We start from the raw sequence: 18,733 nt of genomic DNA, 5'->3' as shown, positions 1-18,733 counted from the left end.
GGAAATCAATTGTCAGCAGCAGTTAGCCAGATTGCCTCTCTGCTCTGGGCTGCTAATAGGCTCCAAAACTGGTCTTTGAAGGAAGTAATGTCTAATGTTGAATGAATTTATGGCAATAATTATCCAGACGGAATGGTCCCAGTAGCTGACATGATTGTTAGTTAAGTGATATTTATAAGATAGAAGAATTCGGTCACAATGCTTGATAGAAACAGAGGACAGGACTTCTCCAGTGAGGCGGGGACAGGGAGACCGCCTGTGTGATTCTGGCACATTCTGCAAAGAGGGAGAACGGAGAAGCGGCGCCAGTTGGTTGGCATGAATGGCTCTCCGCAACACAGAACTGCCCCAAGGGGAAGGCAAGCCCCAGAGGCTCATCTCCAGCCTCCCGAAGCATGTCATTGCCCTGGTCTCTGAGGAGCCCAGGAGGTAGCAATTGGTCCTCAAGCCCCACGTATCAAGGTTCAGTAACGACACCAAAGAGGAAGTGGCAGCTGGGCCATCCTTCAAGGACAAGAGCTTGCTTTTCCAGGGAAACCGTTTCATCATCATCAGAAGCAGAAGTTGCCTAGAAGCAGATGACCTGGTTCAACTGACGGGGTCCTCTCTCTTTTACATCTAAAAATTCTTTTAATATTCCATTTGAAATGCCCGCTCAAGTCAGCCTGCCGGGTGTACTTGAGACGAGCCGAGAAAAGCACGTGGGTTGTGGACAGGACTGGACACCCCTGCGCATGGAGATTCTGAGTAGGCATTTGGCTCCTTTGAGTAATAGAAAATGACAAGTGTCCCTTGAGGCGGCCTCTTTTTAATTAGGTCACCCACTGAGACCCTCACGTAACGCTAAATCTCCGCTTTGGCTCATTTCAGTCACCGATCGAGTTGGGGTGAAGAAATGTTGCTAAGTAGCTCACGGAGGCACCCCAGACCTGGCAGCCTGTATTCCAGTTAGTGCCCCGCCCCTGTCAGACCTGCAGCCAGGGACAGCCTCAGGACTGGTCTCTGAGACTCCTACTTTTTATCTGACCCCCAAAGGCTTCACGGGAATGGCTTCAGGGTCTAAAAAACAGAAGCACCACAGAGAGACAGGGCAAACTCACTCTTTAGTGCTGGGAGGCTTCTGAGGTGGGGCTGGGGAGATGCAAGGGGGGAGCAGGCAGACAGCTGAGGCCTCCTCTAGGCGCTGCTTCTTCTCCGGGATTTTCTCTGCCACATCTGTGGGCTTTAACAGGAAAAAAATGCTGAGTTTCAGACACAAGGCGCGTGCAGACTTGTAAAAACGATGAGTCAGGTAGACAGTGGGCTTCTATCTTAACCCCTGGACTAGGGAGGGAGTTCCACGCGCACCCCTGGGCAGAGGAGGGCCCTCAGCCTGGCCTGGTCCACAACTACCGAGAAGCTGGTGATTGGGAGAGCTGAGCTGTGATGGGAACCTCTGGTTGGGGCAGGAATCTCATACCAGAGCGAAGGAGAATCGACAAGCTTCAGACACTTCTCCCATCAAAAAAGTCTCCACTGAATGACGAGTCTAGAAACTACCACTGCAAGCTACCATGGCATAAATCCTCTGCAAATGGCACAAGGATGGTGGGTGACACAGAACAGTCACGTGTACCAGCAACAACACGCGTGGACGCTCACGGGCGAGGGGACGCCTGCAGGTCTTTGCCTGCTTGTGCCATTGGCACTGAGAGCAGGGACAGTGCCAGGACTGGGCGACCCTGGTGTATATTTTGGAACATTCTCATTGGACAAGGTGGTACACTGCTTGGAGAAAGCACCCTCCGCCCTTTAATCCCTGATGTTGAAGGAAGATTTAACTCATCCTGGTTCTATCCCAACCAGCAGGACGGCCTGCCGGGGAAGGTTTCCCACCAAAACTCTGAGCCATTTCTGACCAAAAAAGACAGACGAGATGGGGAAAGGGTTCGAGACCTTCTCTCTAGTCACTATGGCAGCGTTAAACATACATTACCCAGATATCACCAGGAGGTGATATGACTTTCAAAAACCGCCATGTGGAGGTACGCCGATTTGACATAAGCTCGTCTCCACGTGGAGGAGCCGATTTGACATAAGCTCGTCTCCCTTGATGTATTTGAAACATTAGAGGTCATTCTGGGTGTCCCCTTCTGATTAGAGTTTGCAGCCCCGCAATTCAGCCCTGACCTCTTGCAGATGAGATTTTCACAAGTCAAGCCAAGCCACACATCGGGCCCAATGGGCTGCTCAGAGCCTGTGCCCAGCAGGAGTCAGGTAATCAAAGGAGAGTTGGGTGGTGGGGGTGCTGGTGTGGCGGGAAGTTAACAAGGCCCAGATGAAGTGCTTTGCCTCTGGCGCTCTGGGTGCTGGAGCTGGAGCAGGTGCCTGCAGCAGGAGCGCCTTAAGGCGTCAACCTGGGGACGGGCTGTCTGGGAAAGGGAACTCTTCATATTTTCTTTCCCACACATCCTCATCCCCCATGTGCCATATCGGATGCTCTTGACATTGGCCTCCAAACTCTGATCCTGCCTAACACTTCCCCCCTGGTCAGGTCAGACCCTGCATTTCCCACAGGAAGTAACCATGGCCTTCACCAAAGACTGCAACCCATTGCCATCAGCCTCCTGGGAAATGAGACTGAAGATCAAGGCAGCCCACAGACCGCCCTGGTAGGGATCGCTGGGCAGACCCTTGGGAGAGATTACCTTGTGCTTACGCTTGCCCTTGGGGGTGGGCTTCTCCGCAGCTGTGGCCGCAGTTTGGCGCTTGGGTTTTGAGGCAGTCTCCTTGTCCTTGTGGTCTGGCTTGGCTGCAGCTGCTTGCAGTGAGTTGTGGCCAGGTACTCTAGATAGTAAGTCAAGGTCAATCTTCACCCAGAGATTTTTCAGATTCTCATGATCTCGTAGAGGGGACAGGAGGTCAGTTTGCATCACAGGGATGGGTGAAAACGTGGGCTCCTCATTGCTGGCGGGTAAGTTGCTGCTGCTGTTGCTGATTAGGGTGCTGAGGGTCAGGCTGGCACCACAGGTCTCCTTGGACTTGACCGTGTTACCCCCAGGAGCAATGCAAGGAGGCAGGACTTTGATCTGTAGGGTCTCTTCCTGATCCGTGTTGGAATCGGACGTCGATGAATCCGTTTCAATGAATTCCCGGGACTTGGGTACGGTCTTGCCAGGGCCTCTGTATTTCTTCTTCTCAGCAGCCAAGGGGATGTTAGGCCTGGGCTCTTTCCTAGGGACTGGCTTGTGGGCTGTGGCTTTGCTGCGGCTTCTCGGCGGCTCAGGAAGCTCCACACCTTCCTTTTCTTTGGGAGTGCTGCTGGTGATATTTGGTTTGGGCCAGGTAAACTCGTCGGTGTTGGCGTTCTTCTCAACCTTTTTGGGCTGTTTTTTCCCAATTGTCCTCTGAGAAGCTGTGTCAACAGATGTTGACAACTTATGCTTCAACGCCTTTGTTTCTGGAGTTTTCTGGGTGGGCCGAGGACGCGCTTTCTCCCTAATGAGACCGAGGAGAGGCCTTTCTTTGGGTTCAGCCAGGATCTGGCTGGGGTTTGTCTTCACTTTGATCTGGACTTCCATCGGCTGGATGATGGGAGGAGGCACAGAAACGGTCTCCATGGGTGTTTCATTTTGGCCACAAATAAACGACTTGTTCTGGGATGTGACCTTGTTAAGCCATTTGTCTAACTGCCACTTGTTGGTTGAGGGAGGCTCGGGCTGCAGATTGAGAAACAGCAGCAAGAGTCAATTTCACATTTAGTCAGCATTCCGGAGGACGCTCAGGGCGCTGGCTGCTTGCTGAGAAAAGCTTGGAATGTTAGGTGACCATTCACACAGGACAAACACAGAGTCCACATCGACCGAATGATCTAGATAGGTGAAATCAGCACCGGCAGCCCCAGTACATTTATTTACACTCCACTTCCGGAAATATTCTGCACTCTGGCCTGGGAGGAGAAACCTGTTCCTAAAATCCTATGCTAGGACCCCTCCCTCTCCCCACTCAGGGTCCCAGCAGGAGGCAGAGTCCTGAGAGGAGCCTCAGTCGCGCCCCCACCCCCGTCGTGGGACTCAAAGGGGAGGCCTTCTAGCTGCCAAGGGGCCAGGGCTGCCTCTGAGACGCTGTAATTCACTGGCTGAAGAACCCGCCTTGTGGACTTTTACTGAAGGATGAAAAGATTTGATTTCCAAAACACTCCTCCCTCTGTGTGTGCGGGCAACAAGCCACCTTCGGGGACATGCATGCACATGTTGGTGGCTAAGCCATGGAGATGACATGTGCCCTGTGAGCCTTCGCTCCCCACCCTGAATTCTGCCTGCTGCACTCCAGAGCCATCGTATTTCTCAGAAGCCCTCTTCTGAAAACCATCAGCTGAGGCTTATGACTGCAGCCGACAGAGGGTGACAGAATTAAAAGCACTGGAGCAGCTGGGGTCCCACCTGCATGGGGCAACAGCAGGCCAGTGGAGAGGTGGTACGAGCTGCCCCTGTTGGCAGTGAGGTCCCAGGTGAAGGGCAGCAGCTCTGGTAATGCACAGATCCTGGGTTCAGCTCTGGCTCTGGCACTATCTAATTGGGAGATATTGGGTAGTTTCTTAACCCCTAAGAACCTTATTCTCTCATCTGTGAAATGAGGACAATATTAGCAAGTACCTACGGGTTGTCATGAGGCTGAAATGAGAAAACGGAAGTCAGGAGCTTCCCCAGTGCCAGCACACAGCCCTCATCAAGAAGTGTTTGCCATCATTGGTAGGAGCACCTGCTATTATTTCTTTCTGATTATGGAAAACAAGTTTGCGGTGACATTAATTTAATGCAGTATAGACACATGTTGATTCTCAATGATGCAGCTCTGAAACTTGGAGAAGTCATAATGTGATGTCACTTTAATATATAAATTTTGAATAAATTTATTCAAAATAAATTCATTTTTTAAAATTTTTTTTAAAGATTTATTTATTTATTTATTTATTTATACAAGAACCGGGGTATAGGCCAGATTCGTGGGCGGGTGAGAGGATTCACCAGAGGCAGAGCTGGGAACAGAACAGGCAGACTCATGAAAGACACTGCTGAGGGGAGCAGCGGGCGCGACAGGAGAGGTCTGCTGCACCATATGGGACCCTCGCCAGCCAGCTGGGATTGAACCTGCCCTGCAGAGGCTGTGGACAGCTTCACAGAGTGGCGCTCAACCGCCTGCACCACCAGGGGAAGGGGAGGCCCAAAATAAATTCATTTTGAATACAATAAAATAAAGAAACTCGAGTGTGTAAAAAACCATGAAAGGATCTTTCCGCTGGACAAAGTGTGGGCTCAGAGGACCTGAGCAGCCACCTTGGACATGAAGTGGAAGGGAGAGAAAAGGCACGTGATTTTATTTCTAATTTTGGACTGTGTTTGCTGTTTTCATGGATTATTATTATCAAATGCACACCTAAAGTGTAAATGGAAATGAAAAGCTTGAGGCCTTTCAACCATCATGCTTACTTGACAAATTCCGATTGATGGCTTTGGCCTAGACTGGCCCAGGGCCAGAAACAGGTCTTGACTGGCTTCACTGCTTCTTTGACAGAGAAGGTGAGCCCAGTTACCGCCACTGCCCTCTCCACAGGAGCAAGCTTGTGGCTCAGAGCAACTAAGGGAGTCTCACAGCAAGCTAGTCACAGCAGTAACGTCTGTCTGGTCGGGACGTTGTGAATATGTGTCAGAGGGGGAAAATGCCATCAATACTGAAATGCTTTCCTGAAGCATTCCTAGTGTAAAGTGATTGTGCTGAGAGCCGGCGAGGCGAGCTGCCTTGAATATGGCGACCGGGGCCCAGGCCACTTTACCTACCTCTGGCGTGGCCACGCGAGGCGCCTCATTGGCTTCACTGTCGGTGGTGCTGCTTTCGGTGTCTGAGTCGGACTCAGAGCTGCTCTCTGAGTCACTGGAGCTGCCAGACCCTCCGCTGGCTGGCACTGCAGATGGGGGCGGAGCAGTGGCCAGGAGTGGGCTGAAAGAAAAACCACATCATTCATTGCCCCTTCCAGTCTCAAAGCAGCTGGAAAAAGCCCATTTCAGCAGAAGCACCTATATCTGTGAGACGGGCAGAATGGGGCACTCACCACGCATTACAGAGGGGAGGTGGGAGAATGTCCCATGGGGTCAAAGGTTAGAACAGAATGAGGTCTGTGTGGAACCAAGACCTCTCCCGCCCCCACCCAGGAAAGCCCTTCTTCCCTTTCTTTGAGGGAAACTTTAAGTTGACTTTCATGTGCTCTGAATGCAGACACAAAGCCTCAGATTCTCAATGCATCCCACCCCTATTTTATTTCAGTTAAGAGAGTTTCATTTCCTGTCACCATCTTAGTCAAAAACCCTCCAATGTGTCAAGGGGCTCTGGTCTTGGCTCTAACCCGCCTAAGATTCTCACCCAGAAGGGTGAGTTTAACCTCATTTTAATTGGGGAAACTGAGGTTTGAGGTGGGGGAGGCTTGCCTCTGCCTTTCAGTTAGCTAGAGAACTGAGATGAGAGGCCTGGCCCCAGCTTCCTCAAACAGCAGGAGCGGGGAGCACTGAGTTTCACTTAGGGTCCCAGGGCCCAGCACCGCACCGGGGACCAGCGAGGGTTGTGTGAGTAAGGGCAGGAGAGGGTGAGTTCTTGGCCTCCTCCACCAGAATGTTTGCAAAACTCTTTGTCAAACTCTTACCAGGAGGTAAGTTCATAAAGGACCCACCGTCTGAAATGATTGATTTTAAATTTGTGAAGCTGACCAAGCCAGGCATTTGAAAATGGACACCATTTGCTACGCTGCTTTTATTGATCATCAATAATTTCCCTCACTAATTGTTTGCTCCCTGTGCCCATAACAAATCAGCCTGAGCTGCCTCTTGGCATGCTGGGGTGTGTCGGGGCCTCACTGTCCTTTTGCTCATTGTCTCCTGACTTGGTTTTGCTCGGAAATGGGGCTCTAACCCCGGGGGCGACCTCTCATTCCCCCTCAGCTCACCAGCCCAACCCAGTCTTCGGAGCTAAGTTGAATCACAGTGAGGGGTGGCTGGGGGTCAGCGCTGTGCTGACTGGCACACCCTTCTGTCTATCTGGCCACCTGACCCCCCTTTTGGTGCCCCTCCCCCTCCATGACTCGCTCTTCCCTTCAGTCCTCGCCCTGCAGGGTAGGGCGTCCTGCGGTCCACCTTCCAACCAGAAAGAGGGATCCCAAGGACCCCTGAGCCCAAGACTGGAAACACACAATTCTTCCTTGCCTGCCTGCATGCCACGCCCCACGGGAGCCTGCTCCCCAGAATTTTGGAAGGACAGGATCCCTTCCAACAGGCACGGGCTCCTCATCAGTCACCATCCAAGGCAGACCGCCTCTCTGTCAGCTCTCTCGTGTCCCTGGAGACTGCTCCTTCATCTCCTCGGTAGGTGTTTTCTTTCATGCAGCAAAAGCTCATTTTCAAATGCTAGCTGCTAAGTAAATGCTATCTACCAGAACATTCCTCGTCCAAATACACCAAAAGATTAGGGGATGCAAAAGGAATAGGAAGCTATATCCCCTGGGAAAATGTGCGTGTGAATGTGTGTGTGTGTGTGTGTGTGTGTGTATCTGTGGTCTGTACGTGTCTGAGTGTGACTGTCTGAATTCCTTTGCAGATCTGGCCTTAATGTCAGTAATGACTCCATATTTATGTAAAGTACCCTCTAAATCTAATCAATTGCTTTTGTCTTTGGTTACTAAGTAAAGCTCAAGGGAATATATTTAAGTGAGACTAATCCAGAGACTGTGCTAACCTGGCCTCCGGCCCCCAGCACAGAGCATCTGTAGCGTGAGACTCCCTGCTGGTGGATGGAGAGTATCTAATTTCTACTCACATGTATGATTTTCAAGTGAAAAGCTCACTTCCTGCTTTACTTTCACATATGCGTATTAATTTCTGACTTTTCATAAGACACTGATCCTATTGTTACCAAATTAAAATAGCAGCTAGATTTACTTTGGAATATTTCTGGATGGAGTTTCTATTTACTGGGTAATTTTTGAGCAACTTCTGTAAGAAACCAAGCAACCCCAGGGAGTTTTTCCTCAAAACCGAATGTACTGGGGTGACACAGGAATGATATATGTTTTATTTCCTCAAATCACCTTATTCTTTTGCCAGATCAAAATAAAACCTCCACAAACTTAGCAGGAAATGTGTGTTTGTAGACCTGTGTTCCTCATCCAAAGCCCTTTGGAGGGCAGGTGATTTTTCATATCCTATTTTAAAATTTTTTTAAAGGTAATTGGTGAATTTACCATGTATATAATAACATCCCCAGTGGGATCAGGAGAAGTTCCCCTTCATGAAGCGTGTTCATAGTAAGAGGAATAAAAAAAATGACTTTAAATAAATAGTGCACATTCATTTAGGTTTTGTCATCAAATGAGTTTGTTTTGAAGTTACCAAAATTAGTTCTCAGAACTTGCTGGATTTCAGAATTGTTACTAAGGGGTTGGGGATATGGAGAGAAACCATATCACACAAGTGGACTATAAATAGTTGTATGAATGTAGATATCTAGAGACGTGCAATAAAGATGATCCTATGGAAGAGTAACCTTGACTGAGACCCAATGAAAGGAGACCTGGAATTATTTTCCCTGCAACTTCTTACCCATGAGTCTACTGCTATGTGCTGTGTGGTCAGAAGGACCCCGTGGCCACTTCACGCTGACAATGAGCACTCAGGGGCAAGTACTAGCGGAGGTACATCAGGTTTTCATACCCACCCTGATGGGCACAGAGACTTGGGGGTGAAAGGGAAGGTGGACTTGAGTTCCGACAGCACACCATGAGAACTTAAACTGGGGGTGAAGGACGACCCTACTGTCTTCCTGAGCAAGAAGTGCTTTCTCTGGACAGCTGCATGGCTGCAAGCAAGGCGAGCTGGCATTTGTGGGGGGAATAACAGTTCAAAATCGAAGCAGGATCACTCTCCAGCACCTTCTGAGGAGGAATGTCAGCTCCGCAGCTGAGTGGAGGCACTCTTCCTGCCCCCCCCCACGCACTCAGCAGGGGTACTCCCGGGGGGGGGGGGCAAAAGGCCCAAAGCTACAGCATTGCCTCCACAAGCAGGCCAAACAGCCACATCCGAATTATTGGCCTGGCCACGTTCTGTGTGCAGAATCTGCTTTCAAGTTGGCAAATCACAATATTTCACTTTCAGTTCTTCACTGAAATCCCTTAACTGTTCAGCAGTTAAATCCCTACTTCTGCTACATTTATTTTCTTAAGTCACTAATTTGTTTTCCAAACGTCCATTAAAGTGGCTATGAGCAAAGCAAGCCCATGCAATCCTCGACCCTGCCTAGGAGAGGAAGCCTAATGTGCAATTTACACATTCTTCATTCAATGAACTGGATTAGAATTATTTCCCACGCACCATTTACTCTCATACTTTAGTAAACTGTTTTAAAAAAGAATGCTAGTGGTTAAAACAAAGATAATGTGTGATACTAAAAATCATTAATGTTTAATATAGTCAGTAAATATTAAATGTGTAATCTACAACTTCATCCCTAATGCAATAAAACTTCTGAAAGGACCCACGTTTGTAATAACTTCAAAGTCAACTGCTCAACCTTTTCAAAGACCAGGTTTTGCTACTGTAGTCATCAGAGCGAGCCGTCTGCACTTAGTGGAACGAAGCCTCATTTTCACCCCAACCCCGATGGGTAGGTCTGAGAGCAAAGAAGTTGATTTAGCAGGTCCATAACCCTCGCGGGGAAATTCAGGCTGAGCGGAGAGGGCCAAAGAGTAGGCCAGTGGGGGGGCAGCTGGGGAAGCACTGGAGATGCCCGCTCTGGGCAGGTGAAAGGCTGGAGAGTACCTTGGGGAAAGGGGTTTTAATGGTATCCACGGCACCTTCACCCCCAGACAGGACAGCCGCTCTGCAGGCCTCCTCTGCAACAAGGAGGTCAGTTTGGGATGGCATCACATGAAGAGGCTGGAAGCTATAGAAAGGAAGTGAAACTACTTTGCCTGGAGAAGACACAGGGGCAGGGAAGAAGGCGGTTCCTGTGACGAGAGTCTTCGGAAAACATGGCGGTCTAGCCCACGTGAAGGGGAGTGGGCTTGTTCGCAGGGCCTCCAAGCTAAAAGTAGGACCACTGAGTCAGAGATCTGCTCAGGAACGTTTCTCCTCAACGCCAGGAGAGACCTTTCAAAATTTGCAGCTGCCCTCAGAAAGCAGCTCAGTGCCCTCAGGCGACCAGCTGGCGGCCATACAGAAGGAGGCCGGTCTGAGATAAGGGTGACTGAACTCTAGGGTGTCTTCCAACTTGAAGACTATAATCCTTCAGAAACTGAAGTGTGTGGGGAATTTGATGGGGGACTGTTTACGACCTTATTTAAAAAACGTGTGCGGAGACATCCGCACAATCCAATCTGCTCTTTAGGGCAGGTCTGAAGTGACTTGGTCTTGGCAAAACTTTATCAGTCACACACTTATTGTGGGGACTTTACAGGATTAAAGCCACTGCTCTGTAGGACTCATTTATAAGTCCGAATTTTCACTAATTCAGATGAACAGCTTCTAGAAAGTGAAACATCTACATGAGGGCCCTCTCCTCGAATCTTAACTGTAAATTCCTTTCTCAAGAGATAAACAAGGATGATGAACTGATCATTCTGCTCTATTAAGCTTTGTGGGCATCAAGAAGGGAAAGTTCCAGAGTGGGCTCGACTTTGTAGTGGGAACGTTCACAGGAAGGAGTGGACAAGCACGTTGGGGTGGGGGGCGGGTACTGGTGGATCAGAACATGTAGCATGCGATGTCAGATGTGGGAGTCCTGTCGTGAACCCTGGTCTTGTATGAATTTGAGCAACATGAGCCTTCCCCATTTTTATAGGGACCCAATCTCTGTTCACAGATCATGTGAAATGCTTCCATATTTGCTTGCATTATTAAGTTGTGAAGGATTGGCCCGGGGGCACTGGACTGAACATTGACAGCTGATCTTGCCTCTCTTCGTTTTCCTCTCTGAAGTCTGGTTTCCAGAACAGGGCCACTAGAGGCAGGCACTGCGAACCCGGGCCCTAGCCAGGGCGGGATGGCGATGGCCTTTCCTAAGCACACTTGACTTGCACAGCTTGGTCACCTTTGGAGATGCTAACCATCCCCAGGCGTGTGTCTTCTCTCCCTGCCTGTGCTTTTCCTTCCACTTTCAGGCTATTTCACACACCTCTGCACCTGCATTGCCCTGACTGGCTTTTGTGCAATGGGAAGAGCATGGGATTGGAAGCACGTGGTCTCCCGTTGAATGCCAACCGGAAGACTTCATTATTGTGTGATTTGAGGCTACGCCCTTAACATCAGGGGCTCAGTGTCCTATGCAAGGGAGCTCATGATGACCTTATAGGAGGACTGAGTGAGGTCATGCAGGTGAGAGAAGTCTATTCAGTGCCTCTCCAACAGTGATGGGGTGGAGTCATCTGGATGTCTTACTAGCTGCCTGGACTGTGTCCTGAGGTCTGCACATCACACACTCCTGGTGACACAGAGACTCCTGGGCGTGGGCCCACTGACAATAGCAAGACTTAAAACCTCCTGGGGGCTGTTCAGAGGTGAGACGCTGGGGGCGATGGGGGGAGTTGGTAGCTTTGATTTTGAAACTAAAGGCTTAAACACAGTTTCAAGACCAACTGTGGGTTTTATTTTTCCTTCCTTTATTCTGCGTTCCTTTACCAACAGAGAAAGCTGACTGCTTCACGTAGCTTTTAACCAAACCTGGTCAAGTTTCAGCTTTCTCTGAGTCCCTGGAGAGAGCTTAGCAGATGCATGGCTTCCGCTCCAATCAAATAGCTAAGTAGGTGGGAGAATAAGAGCATATACAGCCAAATACGTTTGCACCTTTGGCCTTTAAGGTCCCTTTTAAAAATGGCAGCAAAGGAGAGGATGAAGGAAGCAACTGGAAGTGAGCCCAGGTCCCCACCAAAGCAGCTCACATGCATCAGAAACCCAGAGAAGGCTGGGTGCCAGGAACCTGTAACGAGGCTGCAGCCTGCCAACAAAGAATCACATCAGTCACAACTTGTAGGTGGGGTAGGAGATGAACTTTGAAGGGGCAACTTAAGCCCAGGACAACTTCTATGTAGGTGCCCCGCTGTGGCACAGAGCCGGTGGGCAGAGCCGGGCTGTGGGTAGGAAGAATTCCCTGGGGTGTAAAAGCTGGTGGAGATGGCCCCAGAGCCCTTTTCTTTGCTTGATGTCTTCTTACCCGGTGCCCATCACGCTTACATCTGCTCCTGGATTTGGGCAGCGGGCATGCCTCCTGCGATGCCTCCCTAGACTATATTTCTTCTTTGATGTTCCTCAGTGCCAATCTCCTTATCAGTATTGGCTGCTCCACTTCGTGTCAAGTCTGTCACCTGATGTATCACAGATACGTGATTTAGAGGATGAGCTTCCAAGGCCAGAGGCTTTATCTCTCTCTCTCTCTCTCTCTCTCTCTCTCTTTCTCTCTCTCTTTCTCTCTCTCACTAACACACACACACACACACACACACACACACACAGTAAAATGCTTGGTGCGTTGAAGACAGAATGGGTGCGTTCCCCGAGAGAACTGGCCTGGACCTATCAAGTGCCCACTTTCTGCCCCCATGGGCCCCATGGAATATTGTCATCAGTGCATCAACAAGACCAAAATACTTTTTCATGCAGAGCACTGGAGGGCTTTCTAGCATTTTCGCTCCCATGATGTCATCTGATTGCTACAATAACTGCAGGAGGTGGACAGAGCAGGTGTCCTCCCCACTTTACAGGACCGAGCTTAGCCAAAGTCACGTGGCTAGGGTCGGGGGCACTTGGGGTTCATCAGGCTACTGTGACCGTTTCTTTAATATCAAGTCTATCTTGAAGAAATAAAAAGAATCAGGCACCCACTACATAATTCATGTGTGTAATCATAGCAAAAGGCAAGTAGAGGAACCCAGACTTAATCCCAAATCTTCCAGTGACCCATGAGATAGGTTGAAAAATTTGGCATTGGCAACACTGAAGGTCACCAGCCCTTATGCTAAAAAGCCTTGTTTTGTTTGACTCCTTCACACTCACACACAGAGCCCACGGCTTCATTACTGAGTGTATCTTTCAAAGCATGTCTGAAATACATCGCAAACAGATTAAATAAAAAACTAAGTTAATGGCCAAAATGGCCACTGTCAAGACTGCAGTGATCTAACCGTCACCTGGGGAAGAGGCACAAGCAACACCGCGTGCTTGGAGGCCCAGCCACCGGGCCTCACCCCACCCTGAGCTCGGAAACTGTGATCTGAATTGCCACCACCAACCCCGGTCCTGCGGTCTCTCAAGTGTGTTCTCCCCTTACTCGCCTGATGTCCCTCACTGATGGCCTGAAAACTGACTCCTTTTGGACTTGGTCTCAGCGAGCACATCGTGTCACGAGAGCCCCTGGGTTCAGAATTCATCATGGCTTCCTCGCAGATAGAGGCTGTCTTCTTGACGAGATTTTCAGAGCTCTGGCTCCACCACCAGCCTACCTAACTTCAGTGCCAGTGTCACATCCCCCATTGCCAACTCGCCTGCCAAGTTTGGGAGCTTCCCGTTCCCATGCTGCCTCCATGCCTTTGCTCATCCTGTTCTGTCTCGAGTGACATGGCTCCCTCTTCTGCTTGCACCAATCTTTATCTTTTTAAGCCCAAATTCAAGTAATAGGAGGTCTCGTCCAATGGTTTTAATTCTCACAGCCATCTCCTTGATCCGGTTTCTTTCTACTAACTGCATCACAATTTATCACTTAATTATTGTTGAATTACCACTGTGGAAAGCTGTGTGGAGATTTCTGGACCTACTAAACATAGAGCTTCCATATGATCCAGCAATTCCACTCCTAGGTATTTACCCAAAGGACACAGAAACATCAACTCCAAAGAGCACCTGCACCCCTATGTTTACAGCAGCACTGTTTACAATAGCTAAGCTTTGGAAACAGCCCAAATGCCCAAAAATAGATGACTGGATCAAGAAGATGTGGTACATATTTATGGACCATGGAATATTACTCAGCATTCAAAAAAGATAAACATATGCAATTTGCAGCAACATGGATGGCGCTGGAAGGGATCATGCTCAGTGAAATAAGCCAAAAAGAAAAAGAAAAATACCGGATGGTCTCACTCATAGCAGGAATCTAGAAAACTTAAATAAGGGACCAGGAAAATGAATAACTATAAGAAAGTGAAAATCAAAATCAACAAAAAACTATGAACCAGAGACACTTTTAGGGGGGCGGGGGCGGGAGGGGAGGGATTGGGGTCAGAATGGGGGGCTGCAATTGTATGGGGAATATAACAATAAAATTTATTTAAAAAAAAAATTATTGTTGAATTGTGTGTTGTGCTAACCACTGGCAGGGGCCAGACCGCACACTCACTGTGGGGTGACTAGCGTGATAACATCTGCTATTTTCATGTCATCCGAGTGGCCTTGCAATGAATAGAAAATCAGCGCAAGCAAGGTCACCTGTGAAAGAACAAGTTCTCTATGAAAGGCTGAGGTACTGCTGACGCTCAATGGGAGTGACTAAGGGGGCCGGCCCACCCGACCACACACCATTCTGATGAGAAGATTCTGCTGAAAATCATTAGGCAAATAAGTTGCCTGACGGTACCTGACTCTTCTGCTTCAGTTCCACTGACAAAATGCAACTTCCTTGCATGGGCATTTTTAAGGTATTGGCATTTAGAGCCACAGCCATAGATGTGTGAACACCAGAAAGAAATGAAACCTAGAGCCACACACACAGACCCCCTCTCAGTTTTCATTAAAGTGACGATTCCATTATTCTCAGTGGTGTGGGGCGTGCGTGCCTCTCCTCCTATTTTGATACATTAACCAGCTTGGTCTACATTATGCCTGATATGAACTCCCTTTCTAGTTGATGATTCTTCTATGGCATAATTAATTTCCTCATGGAAGAAAAATATTCAATCAATTTGGGATTAAATACGAGGTTGAAGGACTTTCACAAAAGACAGAACTAAATCTCCTCGCCCACATGCATTGCTAATTACGACACACTCACATTAAGAACAAGAAGGTGTTCCCTTCCCATGATAAATGGACCTGAAAATCCTCCCCAGCATTTTCCATAAATCAAAAAAGACCATTAATAAACAGGGAGAAAAAAAAACCCGACAGTTTCTATAAGAATTCACTCCCATCCTTTGTCGAAGAGTATCAATGTCATATTTAAAGCTGACATCTTAAATTGCCTATACAGAAGCCTTCTAAGACAAAAAGCCCAGCTATTTTAAACCGTTTCCTATGCCTGTTATTTTGAATGACAGCAAAGGAAATACTGGCTGTTTAATCCCATAATGCTATCTGCCCCCAAAATCTGCCTTCCCGCCAACAGCCTCCGTTCTCGTCAATGCTAAATTAAAGGAGGTCAAGTGTAAATGAGAGCAGAAGGGACCACAATTCTCTCTAGATTTGGGAAGCTCGTTTGATCTTGTACCCAACTCGCTTTTGACATCAAGGGGAAAGTCTGATCACGAGCACTAGTAACCAGACAGCTAACAGGCAATCTTAGTCAACAGCGATTCCTGCACGTACAACGGCTGGGTTTACACTTGGATTTAGATCAATGGCAACAGGAACGGCAATTCCATGTTACAAACAAATGCAGCTGACCTAAGGAAAAAAAAAAAACTGACCTAGAAAGAAATGGAAACAAACTGAGGCATTTCTCCAGGAATTAGAGGATCTGTGATAATGACAGAGAGGCTAGTCGTCAGAAGGTCAGGTTGTTTGGCTTTGTCTTTAAGAGACATTTGCCATGTGGAGGAATGTATCATGCAGAACTTGGGAAATTTAGTCATCCCAAAGAAGGTGGAATTTAGAAAAAAGGATTAAAAAAGCACTATTTTTTGAGGGGGTAGCCAAATCCCCTCCCCTCGTGTCTGGGGGGGGGGTCCTTCCTTCTCCCTAGGCTACTGCCAGCCCAAGGCTAGGCCTGGCCCTTACCCATAAGACCATTTACTGCTTACCACAGGGGAAAGGGATAGGCAAACCAGGACCAAGTGGACAATGGTGTGGTGGATAGATTTGGACTTTTAGTGAATTTAATGTAGTAGAAACACATGTTGATTTTCAAGGATGAATACCCGAAGCTGACAATGTTATAATGCAATGTTATTTCAATATAAAAAATAATAGATATTAGATGGGAAATTAAAAAAAGAAAAAGAAAAGAATGCCCCAAATTGGCAAAGATTTCTAACCTAAAAAGCTTTAAGGTAAAGTAAGAACATCATCAACCCCATACGATTTTAAAATAAAAAAATGTGGACACACGAGTGAGTGTGTATGTGAGTGTGTATCAATTTATTGGTTAAAATCCAAGATGGCTGACACCAAGAGAAATAAAATGATTTCAGCATCAATTTAGATGGTCAACTCAGCAGTAAAACAACATTTTTCTCCTTCAGGGGAGGTGTATAATGTTAATTTTTCTTATTCATTTTTGATTTAAAATTTTTGATATTTAACTGGGAATATTCCACATTGATTTTCATTTTTTAAGTATTGTACTATAATATCAATTATGTTGAGTCTCGAGTTTTTGGGTGCCTTTAAATTTTGTGTTTGAAGCCACTTGCTTTAATTTAATAAAGATGCTGTTAGCTGACTAATGACAGAAATGTTGGTTTCTGTGCAGTCCATGCTGGATATCAGTCATTTAATAAAGAAGATACAGCTCACAGATGATGCTTACGTTAATCTCCATTTAGCTATATTTAAATAGATCCACAAATTTATATTCACATGAATCAAATACTCAAGTCCTCATCATATATGCAAAGGCTAGTTGTACAGATAACACTATTTAAGAACAAAAAACTTGAAGGAACTGAAATAGTGTTTTACACGACTCATCAAATATCCAAATGAAATGTTAACTCTTTCAATTAAATATGAAAATCATGAAAAAATGATAGGTTTCCAGCACATGGACATATCCTAAGTGTGGACAGATGAATGGATAAAGATGTATAGGGTATGTATATGTATATACACACATACCTACTCACACTATATATAACATATATACATATATAATGGAATATTATTCAGCATTAAAAAAGAAGAAAATCCTGCCATTTGTAACAACATGGAAAACCGTGGAGGACATTATACTAAGTAAAACAAACCAGAGAGAAGAAAAATACTGCATATTTTCACTTATCTGTGGAATCTACAAGAAAGTCCAACTCATATACCCAGATAGTTAAATGGTGGATCCCAAGGGCTGGGAACTGGGGGGAAGGGAGGATACTGATCAAACTTTCAGTTACAAGTTCTGGAAATGTAAAATGCAATGTGGTGACCACAGTTAATGTAGTCTCGCCATTTGCCCAGGACAGCTCTCAAGTGCTTTCACCACCAGAAAAAAGGTAATCATGTGAGGTGATGGATGTGTTAACTGCTTGATTGTGGGGATCACTTCACAATGTAATTGCACATCACAACACTGCACGTGTTAAGTATATACAATTTTTATTTGTTGATCATACCTCAATAACACTGGGGGGAAGGGACAGGCTTCCAGTTAGCAGTAACGATCAGCCTCTCCACAGCTGGAACCATGGTTTATACAGAATTAACTTACTCTTCTAGTAGTACGGAAGTTCTAATACAGATGTAGTAAAGGCAATCTCTTTGATAGTTTCAGTAATTTTTTAATCTTGTCAAGAAAAATAACAGCATAAAATGACTTTCCTTTCTTCCTCCTCTCATTCTTGTATCTTAATAATGAAAGTTTCATTATTTAACATAATCATGTCCATTTTTAATGGGCCCTTATTTCTGAATTGTATTATAAAATGACTTGAGAAAGTCCATTTTTAGAGCGGTTCCCAGTATGTGTTCTGTTTGGATTATTTGAGTCATATAATAGGAGAGTATTTCCCCCCGAAATCCTCTCTAAATATTTTGTGTGACTGTAACTGGATAATGCTCTGGAAATTGACAATAAGACAAATATGAAAGGTTTTTAAGATCTATATTTCAAACAGGTCTTCATTAATTTCATCTAGAATGAGCTCAGAGAAATGCCCCCATCTCCTGTAATGTGCGTGTTGATGTGTCTTCATAGGAGGGCAGGAAAGGGCAGCAGCGAAACAAAAGGCAATTTTATTTCTTTATTTTTTAATTTTTTTTTTCATAAAGTGATTTTAACCACTGCTGCCCTTGCTGTGCTTCTTCAGGGATTGCGTCTTTGGAAGCCCATCCTGTGTTAACTGTGTTTCCGAATCGTACATGATGTGCAAGAGGAGGCCAAAGCAACTTTGCTTTGTGATTTTTACTTTCCTTTAATATGATGGTTTCTATACTGCGGCTTATTCATTTATTGGTCTGATGGTTTTTATGAGTTGTGATTCAACATAGGTTATTTTCTAGCTTCATGTTTTATATAGATCTGGAGAATGTAATATAAGTCTGCTACAATTACGCTCATGTGCCACGCAAGACAATACTGTAAATATGAGGAGACTCTGAAAAGCTGCTTAGCAAAATGATCTTAATATACAAGGCAGTGTGAAAATGTAAGAGGAATCTATAATGACAACGAAGATTAGCCATTTGCTCTCTAACCTTATTTACAGAAGCAATCAGAGGTATTCAGGTCGAGTTAATGACCCTGTCTCCAATTAATTCAATTGTCTACAAACAACGCTGGTGCAGTGGCTGTCTCAAAG

The 18,733-nt window shown here is 46.5% G+C and overlaps 1 protein-coding gene across 5 annotated transcripts in view; it reads right to left on the bottom strand.

Annotated features, from left to right (window-relative positions):
• The window catches only part of AFF2 (ALF transcription elongation factor 2), a gene marked incomplete at both ends in the record, with an annotated part of 417,693 nt that overhangs the window by 25,053 nt on the left and 373,907 nt on the right, over positions 1-18,733 (bottom strand). For all 5 annotated transcript variants that reach the window (XM_084259153.1, XM_084259155.1, XM_084259154.1 and 2 more), the window contains 3 exons: positions 1,101-1,222; positions 2,688-3,698; positions 5,817-5,976. In XM_084259153.1, coding sequence (XP_084115279.1) covers positions 1,101-1,222; positions 2,688-3,698; positions 5,817-5,976 — 1,293 coding nt within the window. The remainder of the gene's footprint in view (positions 1-1,100; positions 1,223-2,687; positions 3,699-5,816; positions 5,977-18,733) is intronic.

This window comes from Talpa europaea (assembly GCF_964194135.1).
Source record: "Talpa europaea genome assembly, chromosome: X".
NCBI lineage: Eukaryota > Metazoa > Chordata > Mammalia > Eulipotyphla > Talpidae > Talpa > Talpa europaea.
The sequence above is the reverse complement of the archived record's forward strand: the minus strand, read 5'-3'. Positions and strand labels throughout refer to the sequence as shown.